The 15867-nt window shown below is 36.9% G+C and overlaps 1 protein-coding gene across 3 annotated transcripts; it reads left to right on the forward strand.

Moving 5' to 3' along the window:
• Positions 1-236: 236 nt before the first annotated feature.
• cables2a (Cdk5 and Abl enzyme substrate 2a) lies at positions 237-11308 on the forward strand. 3 transcript variants are annotated; one of them, XM_089124313.1, is made up of 10 exons: positions 237-789; positions 2502-2594; positions 4477-4554; positions 5208-5304; positions 5741-5909; positions 6106-6156; positions 7449-7546; positions 7856-7962; positions 8476-8680; positions 8786-11308. In XM_089124313.1, exons 1-10 carry the CDS (start codon positions 263-265, stop codon positions 8924-8926), a joined length of 1566 nt encoding a protein of 521 aa, XP_088980439.1. In that variant the 5' UTR covers positions 237-262; the 3' UTR covers positions 8927-11308. The 3 variants fall into 3 exon arrangements, with proteins under 3 accessions (XP_088980439.1, XP_088980440.1, XP_088980441.1); XM_089124314.1 differs by lacking the exon at positions 6106-6156; XM_089124315.1 differs by lacking the exon at positions 4477-4554.
• Positions 11309-15867: the final 4559 nt, after the last annotated feature.

Below are 15867 nucleotides of genomic sequence, written 5' to 3' on the forward strand. Positions count from 1 at the left end.
CAATAGAAATATACAATGTATCAAAGAAAGCAACAGATGTCTGTGTCCTGTACATTTGGAGAAAGGGCTAGCGCCCTTACTGTACATTTAAAGTCAAGCTATTGTACAAATTTATGAACTAAGACTTCTCGTCCAATCCGCTAAGACAACGTCTCATTTATATGCAAGTGTCAGGAATTTGAACCAATAAGGTATCAGGGGGCGTGGCCAATCCCTCAGCCGCTCTAATAGCTCTGTCTGCTTTTAGCTTACTCACAGTAGAATGGCGGCCGCTGCCTGCGGTCCTCGCGTCTGTCCGAGGACTAATTCAGCCAAACCACACAAAGAACACCTGCGAAAAAGCCGGGATTCTCGTCGCAGACAAGCAGCACTCTTGTTTCTTACCAATATATCTTTGGACGGGCGACCGGTTTACAACCTAAGCAATGGCATCGTTGGCCCCAGGGAAGCCGAGAGCCGGTTAGATGTCGGCGTGTCGTCGGCGGTGACGGGTCCCCCTCTGTCGACATCCAGCAGCTACGGAACCTTCACACAAGTGACATCCTCCATCAGCGGAGGAACTGCGACCCCTATACCGAGGACTAACACATACCCTGCTCCTCTGAGCCCACCTCCAGCATTAAACCAAGGCAGCAGCGACGTTTTTACTGAGGATGGACGAGCAGATCCTTTGTCAGTCCAGGCACCCCCTCTTTCACCGACCTCTGGACCGCTAAATCCGGTTTTAGGATCAAGTAAACCACCCAGCCAATTACCGGGCTCCAACTCTGTACCTGATCCCCGTCAAAGGTGAGCTTTGTTTTTGTACGCAGTTTTGCAAACACAATGTCACGCGTTATTGACGTTTTTTTCTCTAGCTGGGTTTGTATGCATAAATTACACCATTCAAACAAATTTGGAGTAAATGTGTGATGCAACCTTTTCTACAGCTGTCCTAAAGAATTCTGAATAGATATATATTTGTTTACGAAAGCTATGTTTATTTCCAAATCTTAGCACGCTTCTGGATAGTCACAACTGCATCTGGCCTGTTGTTTACCAGTGTTTACATTCGTTTGTGACTTTTGAAGCAGTATTATAAACAGTGCACATTACAGTACGAGAAAAAAACAAACAAAAACGAATATATTCCCTTGATTGACTGACTTCCGCCTTATTGTGTAACTTTCATTTTCATCTTTGATGTCTTGTTTTCTAGGCAAGAGTTTGACAGGAAATATTTCTGCGATTGGTACATGTATTAGCACCTAAAAGCTTTTGTACCTTTTTTTTCTGAGAGTGGTTTATAAAGTTATATGGATATTTGTTTTACAAAAAAAGCTTCGCTTTAGAAGGCCTTTATTAACCTTTGGGGCCGCATAGATTACTTTTATGGTGGATGGATGCACTTTTTTGGGTTTCAAAATCTCAGTTAGCCTAGTATTCACTCCCATTATAAAGCTTGGAAGAGCCAGGATATGTGTTAATATAACATAAATTGTGTTTGGCTGAAAGAAGAAAGTCATATACACCCAGGTTGGCTTTGAGGGTGAGTCCGTTATTCATTTTTAACTGATTGATAAGTGTATTGACTGACTCATTAAAGCGAATCAGAATTAGTAATTTGTTCGGTTATCAGACTATTCTGCTTTGCATATTTTTGACTCACTAAAAAGAACTGACTCATTAAATTTATTCATCCCAAAATAAGACTATTTCAGTTGCAGTGTATGTTTTTTGATTCACAATAGAAACCGACTTATAAGAGTCATTTGTTTTTTTTATTTTTTATGATTCATTAAAAAGGAAGTGGTCATAAGACATTATTTTGAGGATCTGAATACTCAGGTTATGCCTCATTGTTCCATATATTTGTGATTCATTAAAAGAATTGGCTTATATGACTAAATTAAATGCAAAATTAAAAGACCTAAACATAGATGTTTCGGATATAAAGTGTATTGAAAAAAGTTAATTAATCATTACGAGAGTAACAAAGGTTTGACGGTTATATTCTATGTAATGAGGGGGTTGTCTGTCTTGTCTTTGTATTTGACTTTAAAAGTAAAGTCCTCTGTAACTGTGATAACAGTGTCTGAGATTAGGGAAGACCCATATGACAGATGGAAGGTTTTTATGGTGATAAGATTTCACTGCTGTCAGAGTTGATAACTCAGAGGAGACTGCTGAGTCAGTCAGAGAAGTATAGCATAAAGGCCATCAACCAGTCACAACAAGCTGTATCTGCGGGTAGGTGATGTTGCTTATGTAAACCGAGCCCCATGATCTCACTGCAGTACATATACACATCATTTCCTGTGTCGTCTTTGTTGTTTGCCTTTCGTTTCTCTCATTTTCTGTTCCCCTCATCTCTTTACGTAAGGTCTGCTGATAGACTGATGCTGGACGAGCGACCTTTTAAGCTGTAGTTTATAGTCAAGGGCCAAAACATCAGGATTTGTCTCTAAGCTTATATTAAAGTCACATGTATGTATCTACATTTTGTTACATTCTTGTTGCAGGGCACGTAACCTTTCTGGGTCTCCGGGGCCAAAGGTTTCCAAGAAAGTTCACTTCATCAAGAATATGAGACCGTATGATACTCGAGGGAGTAGGTGAGTTGGCGGGTTTGACATGGTTTAGCAAGTTTTTTCCCCATAAGGACTGTTTTGTTTTTTTTCCCCAAAAAATTAAGTTTGCTCATTAACCAATCAGATTTGAGGGACAAGTTTACAGTTTATCTCAAGTTTAGGTTTACATACAACCAGAGTTAGGTGCTTCTACATCAGTGTTATTCACCTTTTCCTTTTGATATTAGGAATATGTTATGATTAGGACAAATTTTTTAGACAAAAATATTGTTCCTTAAACAAAATATTGATTCATGAACATGTCTTACTTGGCTAAATCTTGGTGTCCATCAGTCTAGACCAGGGGTCTTGAATCCGTTTGAAGCTAAGTAGACCCTGGTAGACAGAGACCGAGTTTAAAAACCGATAATAACATGCATATAGTATAGTATGATGCTTACATTGTAAAGACAATTTAACCATTTAATGATCATTATTGTGTCAAATACATTACTACTTATTCATTTTACTTAATAGATTTTTAGGTGGGACAAGGAAATATTTAGCTGAACTTTAGCTTCTTAACTTTCTTTGTTAATAAGTTAAGTTATTTTTTTATGTATATTTGATATTTAATTTTTTTTATTTAATCTTCTGTAATTTTGCTGAACTTCAGCTTCTTAACTTAATTTTTTGTAATGCATTTTTTATTTTTTAATAAAATGTAATCATTTTTAATTTTATTCTTTTTGACTTTTTGAATTCCCATGACTCAAGTCAGATAGGGTGAATGTAAAAAAAGTGGATGCTGGACTGTTTCCTCAGGCTGTATAATTCTGTGCTCTCATGCTAAGTGAAACAGTGCAGCTTCAGACAGACTCTGTAATTCCTTCGCTAACTTAATAACTGGCATAAGTACTCACTGGAATAACTCATTTAGGTTCTTAGACCGAAGAAATAGGGGGTAGATGTGTCTGCCTACACGGGGAACAACCGAGCTAAATTAAATCAATCTTGAATGGAACCTTATAGATCGCTGAGATCTTCTGCAATAGAACTACACCTTGGCAAGAGACTTTAAAATGTAATGAAACTCAGTTGCATAAGATAAATGCTTCTAAAAGCGCTCTCCCTCCCTGATTCCTTTTCTTTCTCCCTCCCTCTAACTTGCTTTTCTCCTCTGGTAAACTGTAAATCCCAATTTACTTTTGTATTCTGCATCAGCAAAGTGTTCTTTTCTTTCTTTTTTTTTTATTGGACCATAACATGACTTATACACAACATTATTTGGTGGCTCATTTTACACAGGTTAAAGAAAGAACAAACATAGTACAAAAACTAAACACATAGTGATAAGTGCAAATATATTCAATTTCAAAAAGAAAAGAAAAAGGATTGCTATTTTCTGAAATTATCTTGTTTATTATGCAATACACAGTTTTACCCCCTGGCTTAATGTTGCATTACATCATCAACCATGAAATTATGCCTTCGCTCATGTGCACATCCACCCCCAGCCTCATGACATCAGCAGTGATGTTATAATGACCCTTTGACCTCATTGAACATAACCCATGTCACAACCTGCTGACCTGTTAATTGTGATGCCGTTCAGCCTCCTGGGAAATGTCACAGAGTTGGTTGTAATCAGATTTGGTCATGCTGACCAATCTACTTTGACATAGAAAGCTACATGCTGCTTTAAATGGACAATTTCTGGATGCGTGGTTGAAGAATGGCTAGACTTTTGTTGGCTCATTTTGTCACCAATGTCATTTCCAGTGCCATATGATCTCCCATTTGCGTTGTCCTGCATGTTGTTGTGACCCATATGCACTTGTGTGGTGTAAACATGGCTGGTGTACTGGGATGGTTTAGGTGACTGATGTTGTCTGTTCTGTGTGCACTTGCCATCTGTGTCCTGCAGGGTTGTGCTGATCTGTGCCAAGAGATCCCTGTGTGCTGCTTTCTCTGTATTGCCCTATGGAGAGAGTTATCACATCAGGTACAGAGCCACCACAGTCAGCCAAACAACTCATTTCAATTCATATCATGCAAATCCACAAGGGATGGACAAATCAACTGTTTTTTCTTTAAGTAAAGCCTGGACTATGGAATATAATGGACAAAAGTCTAAATTATTTATTTATTAAAGAAAATGTGTTGAGTGTATAAAGTTTTAAAATAATTCTAATCTATACTACCGTACAAAAGTATATAAAATGAATCCTTTTAATCATGCATTAAATTGATCAAACACAATTTTTAGAAGTGATTAGTTTTTGCTTTTGGCAGTCCAGCTCACAGTGATTTGTCCACCTGTCATACACTGGCCAATCACATCATTCATACAATTTTTTGTTGTTTTTGTAAGTATGCATTTATAAAAAAACAAAAGAAAAACATAAAGATTATCATTCTAAGCTTTAATATAATGAAACCGTAATATATTGTAAATGAAGAATGATTTTACAAACAGACCAGCCTATAAACAGTATGCTGGTATATTAACAGGCTCCGCTAGTGTCTTTTTTTTATCAGGCAAAAGCAATAAGAGACAGAGGAGTCTTTATCTCAATATCGGAAGAAAAGAAATTGTTTCAGTGCAGAGAAAAGTTATTAAATTCTGACTGTTAATAATTTATCTTTTCTCTGCAGTGACTCCAAACTAGAAGCCCAGAAACAGAGACACTCTTCTGGTGGTGGAGTTGAAATGGTCCCTGGATTAGAGGGAGTGGAGGTGGACTTTGGAAAGGTAAGAGAGGATATATTACTTTAAAGGGATACTCCACTTTTTTAGAAATACTCTCATTTTACAACTCCCCCAGAGTTAAACAGTAGAGTTTTACCATTTTCGAATCCATTCAGCCGGTTTTCTGATATTTAGAAGGATACCAGTAACCAGACAGTTTCTGGTCTCATTTTTTTTCCTTCTATGGAAGTCAATTAGACCAGAAACTGTCTGGTTACTGATATTCTTCTAAATATCAGAAAATCCCCAAAAAAGTGGAGTATCCCTTTAAGATTGAGCAAAAGGCATGATTATTTGGATTAGAAACCTTGTTTTTTTTGGTGGTGTATCAATATGTGTTTCAAAGCTTGATTGTGCAAGGTGCAGTATTGGGTCAGTGAGATTTTTGCACAACGTAAATGTTTGTTTGCTCTGATAGCCCTGGAATTTTGTGTTGCAGACAGTATCGTATGCCCTTTTTCTGCTCCCAACTAATGCCTTGGTCAGACAGAAGAACAGTGGCCCACCTGACATCAGTACAGCTCAGACGGCAATGTCTCGAAACCGTATCAACGGGCAGAAGAGCTTCACCCCTTCCCGAATCAACAGCACACTTATACAAGATACTGGTGAGTTACATGTGCAGATACATTATGTGCTAATTATAGCATTTTTATGTTTATTCATTGGGGACTTTTATCTACACTACCGTTAAAAAGTTTGGGCTCAGAAAGGCCTCTATGCAGTTTTTGAAAGTGTCTTATGCCCCCCTAAAATGTCTTATTAATGAACTTCAAGCAAACTGAATAGACCAATTTCCTTCAGGTTTTCTATCCTCTTCAGAAGTCATCAATTGTCCAACTGCTACAATGACTGGTACTGTGTTTTTATTAGGGCTGGGCATTGACAATTTTCATGATTCGATATCTATTCATAAGCTTGTGATTCGATAAATTCTGGTGTGTGCGTGTAGATTCCCTCCATATGACAGGTTCTAAAAAAAAAAATCGTAATGTTTAAAGGTGCTATATGTAGTTTTTAGCAGTGATGTTTCAGATTGCAACAAGAGCGCTCGTGGTCGAACCATGGTTCAAACTCAAGAGCGAGCACTCGCTACCGGCCACGCAATCTGAGACTTTCAGCACACCGGAGAAAGCATCACACGTGCTGGAAACTCATGTAAACTCCGACTGCAACGCTACAATAATAGGCTACTTTTATCAGCTTGACGTTAAACTAATGCTCCATGCTCGTACCATGATAACGTTACATTGACTGCATTTAGCCGATATGTGTTGTTATCTAGCATAAGGAATTTTACTAACTATTCATGTATCTAAAACAAAGTGGAGGTCTCCATAACTCAAACACTCTCCTGTTGTTGATCTGTGTTTTCGTCCTGAGTCGGTCCAATTCCCGTTTGGCCTGATGAGCTTCAGCAGATACATTTTTGTTATATTTTTATATATATGTCGAGTTTGTATTAGAGTCTGTGTTATGCTGGAGGCAGGTCGTTTTTTGGTGTTATCAGACTCCATGTCATCAGCTGAAGTGCCGTCGTCAGCTGAAGTGCCGTCGCATAGACTATATAAGACGGAGAGAGGCTCGGGAGCGCGCATGCACGTCATATCCGATGGATTTCGCAGAAAATCCGACCCTGAAACTTCACATAGAAATAAGAATACTGGCCTTCAGAGGTAATGGCAAAACTCGACAAGTGAGTCATTGTAATGTGTGATTACAACCCCTTCACACACTGGAAATAAAAAATGATTAATTTTTAGAAGAAAGGTTACATATAGCACCTTGAACTTTCCAAACAGAGTCAAACACTCTAATGCTTAGGCTTAGTTTGCACTTCGAAGCGCCTTGTCTTCTTCAATTGGATTGCATCGGGGAAGGCTGCAATGCATAACTGTATTGCATTACAGCGTCCCGCTGTTCAAACCATGTTATTGCAGGCCTTTCGATTAAAAGACTATTCGTCAACAAAAAAATATTTTCCGAAAAATGTTTTGTATTGTCGAAGTTGTCAATAATGTTACCAACGTTTCAGCCCACTTATCAATGTTGAAATTTGTGGATCAATTTATTCAAGCCTTGCTGAATAAAAGTATTAATTTCTTTTTAAAAAGTCCATTCATGTTTAATGTTGTAACTCTTGCTAGGTGTGGAAGAGCTGTCAGACTATGACCCCAACTTACTCAGTGACCCCCAGTGGCCTTGTGGGAAGCACAAGCGAGTGTTAATTTTTGCATCTTATGTGGTAAGTTTCTTAACTGAACCAACACTGATTTAGCAATCTGATCCCAATGAAAAGGCTTTGAAAGGACTTTTGAATTGCACTACAGCATGTATTACCCCATATCAGATCACATTAGCATGTCATATGATAACCCTTAGGGCTCAATATGTTTTAACCATAGCTAAAGGCATGAAGCATGAACTCTTATGTATAATAGCTGACTAGGCTTTAGCTGTAAAAGTTGAATGCTCACATCCATAATTGTTTTAGTAGCCATAAAAAGCCATACATTCTTTTGACGCCTATAATAATTCACCTTGTCCCCTCCAGACAACCGTTATAGAGTATGTGAAACCGTCTGACTTGAAGAAAGACATGAATGAGACGTTCAAGGAGAAGTTTCCTCACATAAAGCTAACACTAAGCAAAATCAGAAGGTAAAGTCATTTTTATGGCCTGAGTTGTTGCTTTTAGTTCTTGTCTGTTAGCATTATTAGATATTGGACATTTCACTGTGCATGCTCATTTCTCATATTTTTACATTTAGATCTGCTTTACCATCACATTTTATGTTCATCTTTAAAAACACATTTTGTAAATCTCAAAATGAATATCCATATAATGTACAAGTGTACATTATAATATTGTGATGCCTAAAATGAACTTCATTTTTAATGTTTTATTTATTTTTAGACAAGATAGAATGGAATTTTATTACTGAGCATTCGTTTTGGTTTTTGGCCAGAAAATTTATATTTATGTATCTTGGGCCCTGTTTACACCTGGTTTTAAGATGCATAAGTGGACGATGCTAAATGCAGGTGTATCTTTAATTTAGCGCATAACATCATGTATATATAAGGGTGAATGAAATAAAGTAGCTTGAAATGTGATTAATATTTAAGCTGTTTTTATGGGCATGTTGTAAATTGGTTCAATTCGCACCACAGTTTGAAAAGGGAGATGCGCTCGGTGAGCGAGGAGTGTGGCCTACAGCCAGTTACCATAGCGATGGCCTTTGTTTACTTTGAGAAGCTGGTTCTGCAAGGGAGGTTGAACAAGAATAACCGAAAGCTGGTGTCTGCCGCCTGCGTGTTACTAGCTGCCAAGATTAGCAGCGACCTCAAGAAACAAGAGGTCAAGCAACTGATTGATGTAAGTGTTTTACTGATTTGGATTTTATTATCTTTTATTATGTTTTATGTCGTAACTTTCTCGCTCTTTTTTGCCCTACCCATTGATCTGCCTCACTCTGAATAGAGGTTGGAGGAGCGTTTCCGGATAAATCGCAAAGAGTTGATTTCCCTGGAGTTCACGGTTCTGGTTGCCTTAGAGATGGCACTCTACCTCCCGGACAGCAAGGTCATGCCTCACTATCGCAGGCTGGTACAGCAGGGCTGAAATGGAGAGGGCCCTTAAAGGGATAGTCCACCCCAAAATGATTTACTCACCCTGATGTTGTTCCAAACCTAAATGACTGACTTTCTTCTGCAGAACACACACACACACACAAAAGAAGAATGTTGGACCATCCAAACCAGTTTGGTTACCATTGACTTCCCTTGTATGGACAAAAAACACTGAAACTGTCTCAAAATACTTTCTGTAGAACATAGAATAAAATCCCAGGTTTGGATCAACATGAGGGTGAGAAAATGATGGCAGAATTTTCATTTTGGCGTGAACTATTCTTTTAACAGCTGTGAGGTGGCATTCTTATCTTATGGCAGTTATGGAAAGTTATTTGTATTATTTATTGATTAAAAAGATCAGTGGAATATTCTCTGTTATGTCCAGTGGCCTAGACACTCCCATCTTCACTTCATGAATCTGATTTTATAAATCATACATGTAGAGACAGGCTTACTTGAAGCACTGATTTTTTTTTTTTTTATAATATCTTTCTCGTATTTAATTTTTTTAATTCCACAAATGCTTATTAATCGTCATTTTAATGCATCACTTTATTTCTGCAATATTTTATTTTTGAATGACTTTAATTTTATTAAAATTCATAATTTATGAATACTGAATATATTTTTGATGACGCTTTACGCGTTTGTTTCCTTTTTTTATGCGTTTTGGGGTATTCTGTGTGTGTGGCATTCCGATGCGTATCCAGCCTGGCACTCTATGTTAGAGATGACATTTAACGGGCACATTAATTGTGCTTTACTCTCGATCTCTCGGTTTGTTTGTTCTTTTCTTATCAAGCATTTACCAACTACTAGTCTGTTGTTTAACAGTGATACGATGTTCTTTAAAGGGACAGTTCACCTGAAAATATAAAATTCTGTCATCATTTATTCTCCCTCAAGTTGTATTTCTTTTTTTCTGTTGAACACAAATGATGATATTTTGAAGAATATGGCTTACCAAACAGTTGATGGGCCCCATTGACTTCCATAGTATGTTTTTTTTTTTTTTAAACTTGTATCACCAACTTCAGGGTGAGTAAATTATGACAGATTTTTCATTTTTGGGTGAAATATCCCTGGTAGCGTTGAATGTAAAAAGTCTTATGAATATGTGAGTGCCATTTTTAAACAGAAACTGAACCATTTACCAGTTGTTTTTCAATGTCTTGACAGAACCTTTTTATTTTCTCAGTTTAATGCACAGCTGTGACAATTAACATCATGTTTAATTTTTGGCTTTTTACTGTGTCCTAATGATCTTATGTGCAATGTTGATTTACTGTTTCAAACGGTACAGTAGGTGTTACAGATAACTCCACACCTGTATATTCAACTGTTGTGTGTTTGGTCACCTCATTGACCGGGTGAGTCTGTTTTGTGTTGTGCAGTGTTGAATACGACCTTTCTGAATCTTCTTGGTTAGTGTTCGTACAATATCATATATTTGATCTCTGATGTAATTTAATAATTTGGAAATGTCTTTACACCATAAAGGAGTGGCCTATGTTTACTTTCAGACCTGGACAGTATCACAGTGTGCAGCATTACAAGAAATATGCAACTTTGTTTTCAAATCAGATATCTGTTGATTGTTTTGATTAGGAAGCACATATCCACCATCAAGTGGTGGCCTTTTTAACATGATGGCTCTGTATGGGCCATTGGCTCCTTCCCCTCAGGAATCCAGACTGATCAAAATTCCCATTGCTAAGACAAATGATCAACCGTGAGATTGTAATTGAATTGGAGAGAATTATTGGTAATCATACTTCACTATTAGTCTTCACTGAGCGTTGAAGAATGAAGTGCCTTTTATATTACATTTATCAGTATGGTTCTGTTGCCATAACATTTTCCACACATCCCACCTCTTTAATATTTTTAATACGAGTCATCACACACCTTGACACACGTTATGAATGTGACTGTAGATCCGGTTGGAAAACCGTGTGACGTATTGATTGATTTCTCACTGTATGTGAATACACTCTCCTGTGATACTGTCATAGAAGCTTTTTGAGGAGGTAGAACACTGTGAGGGGAGTCCTGTGACATTCTGCATGAGAATACTGTTGTTGTTTTTTCATTGTTTGAGTGTGTCAATGAAAATTCTTCCAAAAGATTTATTTTTCAAAATGGTATATTTTAGCAGTATGTCATAGAATGACGTGAGGCTGGTTTGCACTGCCAGATAAAACGCCAACAGGAGTAACCAAAAACCAATGGATTTTGGTGTTTATTGGGCAGTGTGACACAGACTTTAGTTTGGACTTAACTGTTTACAGGGTCATATCTGTTGTGATGTGTAGATGCTGTGATGTCATTTTTTTTCATATTTGCATTTATAAAGATGTTTTTAAATTGTCTGAGGTTCTCACTGTTTATTCTTGCCAAATTATTTAACAAGTCTCTTTACTTGGGAAAGGTTTTTAGGACAGATAAAGAGATGATCTGATTAAAAGTGCATATTGTTCAGACATGCAGGTAATCTCACTCCTGTGCCATTAGTTTAGTAAAAAGTACTTGAGTGAGACTGTTTAAACAAAAATCTCTCTATGAATTTAGTGGTAGCTGTGTAGCTGTCAATGGAGGGACAGAAAGCTCTCCGATTTTTTTTTTGATTATCCGTTACACTCAGATATATGCCATAAAATATCTGTTGCTACTTATGTTTCATTGCAACTTTAAGCTAGGACAGTGTTAACAAAAGAAAGACACACAAGACTTTTAACATTAGGCTACATTTAGTTATAGACAACATGAAGCTCTAGGGTAAAGTAAACTAGGATGAAGACAGAAAAAAACTCATGTGATTTGCCGAATGGCCCGAATCCAAACTCACGTCCTCCTTTCACCGGCTTCGTTTGACTTGCCTTCACTTTCCATGGCCTTGGCAAACGCTTCTACGTATACAATAAATAAATAAATAAAATACCGGATTGGAAGCTTGTTTTTTTATTACACAATTTATGTAAATTTAAAGGAGATTTAAAGGATTTTTTTATGAAAAACACTCGAGGATTTTTCTCCATAATGGACTTCAATGGGAACTAAACTGTTCAAGGTCCAAAATACAGTTTCAGTACAAACTGCAAACAGTTCAAATGGCTTTTAAACGATTTCAAACGATGAATAAGGATCTTATCAAGCAAAACGATCGGTCATTAAAAAACCGTTTAGGTTTTATAAGCTCAAATGTTCGCCTTGCTCTGTTCTGTGATGCGCGTTCGTGACTCTCCTATTCGAACTCGTTTATCAAAATGAACAAAATCTTTTCTAGAGTCAACTCGTTCATTTCGTTCGTTGAATAAACCAAATGACACGAAAAAAAGATTCGTTCATTTTGATAAACGAGTTCGAACAGGAGAGTCACCGTCTATGAGAGTCACGAACGCGCATCACAGTACATAGCAAGTCGAACATTTGAGCTTATAAAACTTAAACTTTGTTGTTGTTTTTTTAAATGAGTCATCGTTTGGCTTGATAAGACCCTTATTCATCGTCTGAAATCGTTTAAAGCCTTTTGAACAGTTTGCAGTTGCACTGAAAGCGTCTTTTGGACCTTGAACCGTTTGGTTCTTTTCGACTGAAGAAAGACATGGACATCTTGGATGACATGGGGTGAGTTTATTATTTATCAGCAAAAGTTTTTTTTTTTTTTAAGTGAACTACTCTTTTAACTACTCTTCAAAAACAATTATCTAGATACATTCGATTAGAATATATCAGTTTTGCTCTTATAAGGCCATTTTGTATAAACTACCGATGTAATAGAAGGATGTCTGACTGTGAGAGAGGATGTATAAACAAGTTTGTTAAGAAAAGGTTTTAGCTGGAATGAACCAGATCAGTTTGTGTACATTTTAAAGGGCCACCTCTACAGCTTCTGTTAGTAATCCAAACTGACTCAAAGATCTCAACTTCCACATCTTAGATTTATCACTGAAATAAATGTACAAAAGCAGATATGCTAACAAACTTGTTTTTGAAATGAAGCATACACAATTAGTGATATACCGAAACTTCAGAAATAGAAAATATCCGGTGCATTACTATGTATGATGTATTAAAACAACATTTTGTGGGGTGAACTTGAACTTCATGAACTTCCATGTCTTGAGGGGGAGATTTTCCAGATGGGAGGCAAGCTTCTCCACTTCAGCATTACCTGAATCGGTGCCATGACCTCGATGTGAAAACACTTGCCAGATCCATTGATAAAAGAAAGTTGACAATGGCAGTACTTAATACAATCTTATAGTGACAGCAATTTTATAGTACTACTATAATGATCTCACCTCCTTGTCTTTCATTCATTGTTGCTAAGACATTCTACAGGTCACGCGGTTTAATGGGCTGATAGTTCCAGCAGAGACAGCAGGGCCTAAATATAAATTGTTCAGTCATGACACTCTAGATGCCACAGACTAATAGGTCCTTTTTAGGCAACCTGCAAGCAATCATTTCATTACTATGTGGCAAGCTGATTGGCCCCTGCTGATTCTGCCACCAATGAGATTGCTTGCTCAACATTAAAATAGACCTGCAACAGTGCTCTGAAAACTAAACCTCTTAAAGGGATAGTTGACTTTGAAATGAATTTTTGGTATGTTTTAGCTTACCTCAAGGGCATCCAAGATGTAGGTGTCTTTGTTTCCGCAGTAGTTTCAATTTTGATATTGAAACAAGCGGTTTGTGTGAGAAAATGAACAGTATATATATAGTTTTTACCTACAGCCACAAAGCGCCCACGCCCTCAGATCTCTTACAAGAGGTAAAAACGATATAAATACTGTTGATTTTCTCACACAAACCACTCGTTTTACGTCTTAGGCCATCAATGTGTACTTACATTTACGAGTCATTAAATCATGTTTAATTTGGACTTCTCTGTGTATGCTCTTTAAAGTGGTGACCATAGACCTGGATTATATGACTGATAGATGAATGGTTTGACCTAAAAATATCAAAATTGAAACTGCGGAAACAAAGACACCTAAATCTTGGATGCCTTTGAGGTAAGCTAAAACACCAAAAATTAATTTCAAAATGAACTATCCCTTTAAGATGAACAATATTTAATTATTCCAAATCACTAAACAATGTTGCATTGTCTGAATTCAAATCATGTTTGATGGTTTGCAAGTTGTGTATAATGCAAGGAGTGAAATAACATGCACCCATCTATCACACTGAGGTATTATCATTATTGTGAAGTGCAAATATAATTAGTTACCAATTCAGTTTTTGGTGTCAACCAACCCAATCTAGCAGAAGGGGAGGGGCTTGTCTTTGATTGGTGGAGGTTTCTTCGTCCTTTGTTCTGATTGGTAGTTGCGTGTCAAAATATGCCCTCACAATATTGTATTAATATTATTAATACTAAATTGTGCAGTTATGAGTTTTTAAATGACAGACAGGAGTGGTAAATGTAACCTTTTAGAGGTGTGAGATTACAAGCAGGCCTGTATTGAGGGCGTCGATTCAACATGCGCCACATTTTTAGATCAAATTACTGGGCTGGGCAAATACATTACTTGTAGCACTGTACAAGGCATTTTTTTGGCTTGTTCTGTCTTGAACAATTTGTGCTGAGGATCATTGTCCTCTTAGCTTTCAAATAAGTCTGGTTCTTTTTATTGTATATATGACTAGTGTACTGCATGGGAAGAAATCCATCAGTTGTTACTGGATCGATTGTCATCTTCTGAACTATTATATGGCTTTGTATTGATTATATACAGCTAGACAGCTTGTCCAAGTAACAGTCTAATTGAATGTCCTTCATTAATACACTATTTGTCTGACCTTGGAGCAATTCAGTAACCCTTAAAAGGTCTGTCTCTTAAGCATTTGTAACTCTTTTCAAATAAATGATTAACTCATCTTATAATCACACTCCTAAATCAGAACCAACTTAGTCAATAAAGACAGAAAGCATGCTTTTTCTGTTATGTGTTTAATCAAATCCTGTTTATCAATGACATTGACTTTGATAGAGATCAGTTCACAGTTTAGGTTAATGCAGCCAACAGATAATAATTCACAAACGTACTCCCAAATGGTTTGTCAACAATTTCAAACTGATGCTTGTCTCTTGAGACACAAAAAAGGAAAAAAAAAAGAAATTTATTTCATTAGCATTAATGAGGTCTTACATATATCATTAATATTGCTAGTTTACAAGTGAGCAGAATTATTAGACTGTTTAAGTGCATTTCACATGAATTATACAAATGTAGTAAAAAGTCACAATACATCATGTACAATTATGTAAAGCCGTCATAGCACCTCCGTGGTATAATTTGGGTTTCTATCTGTGAAATAGTTTCACAACAGAAACGGTCATTCCCTAGTGTCTCGACCAATATAAACAGCTCAAGAAGAACAGACAGAATCACTTAAAATGAATATTTCTGAGTGCATGTTTGCTTTACATAGTTGCATTCAGTGTGACAAGATTTGATGTGATTGCTACAGGAATAACTGATAAATATGGGGGGGGGGGGGGGGGATCATGAGACAATTAGGGATGAGTTGTTTTTAAGGTCTCAAGATTCAAGGGACATTTAGAGCCATTAACTTAGCAGCTGGTGGGATAAAATACTGATATTTCTAACAGCTAGTAAGCATTGATAGTGAGATTAAATCATTTATGTTTAGACATGCCACAATATATTTTATAAAATACACAGGGAATTCAATTTCCTTTAAAGTAGGCCATAGCCCGAAGCTTGGCGTTTTGAATTGTACGCACTACAAGGAACATGTTAAAGATAAATATTCTTGTGCTACACAATAGATGATGAACTCCCATTAAGTGTAGAAGCTAAACATGTCAAATATTTAGATAAGAGTGTTATTAATCACTACAGTTACATACACCTGTCGCCATCAAACAACACATCTGCCCGACTTTAGGCA

This window comes from Pimephales promelas, chromosome 20 (genome assembly GCF_988280905.1).
Source record: "Pimephales promelas chromosome 20, fPimPro1.hap1.1, whole genome shotgun sequence".
Lineage (NCBI taxonomy): Eukaryota > Metazoa > Chordata > Actinopteri > Cypriniformes > Leuciscidae > Pimephales > Pimephales promelas.

What these genes read in the sequence shown, in the direction of transcription:
- cables2a (XM_089124313.1), top strand. Translation starts at nt 263, where the DNA reads ATGGCGGCCGCTGCCTGCGGTCCTCGCGTCTGTCCGAGGACTAATTCA. An exon ending in GGAGAGAGTTATCACATCAG is followed by an intron (nt 4,555 to 5,207) that starts GTACAGAGCCAC and finishes TTTTCTCTGCAG; the next exon opens with TGACTCCAAACTAGAAGCCC. An exon ending in AGGTCAAGCAACTGATTGAT is followed by an intron (nt 8,681 to 8,785) that starts GTAAGTGTTTTA and finishes CACTCTGAATAG; the next exon opens with AGGTTGGAGGAGCGTTTCCG.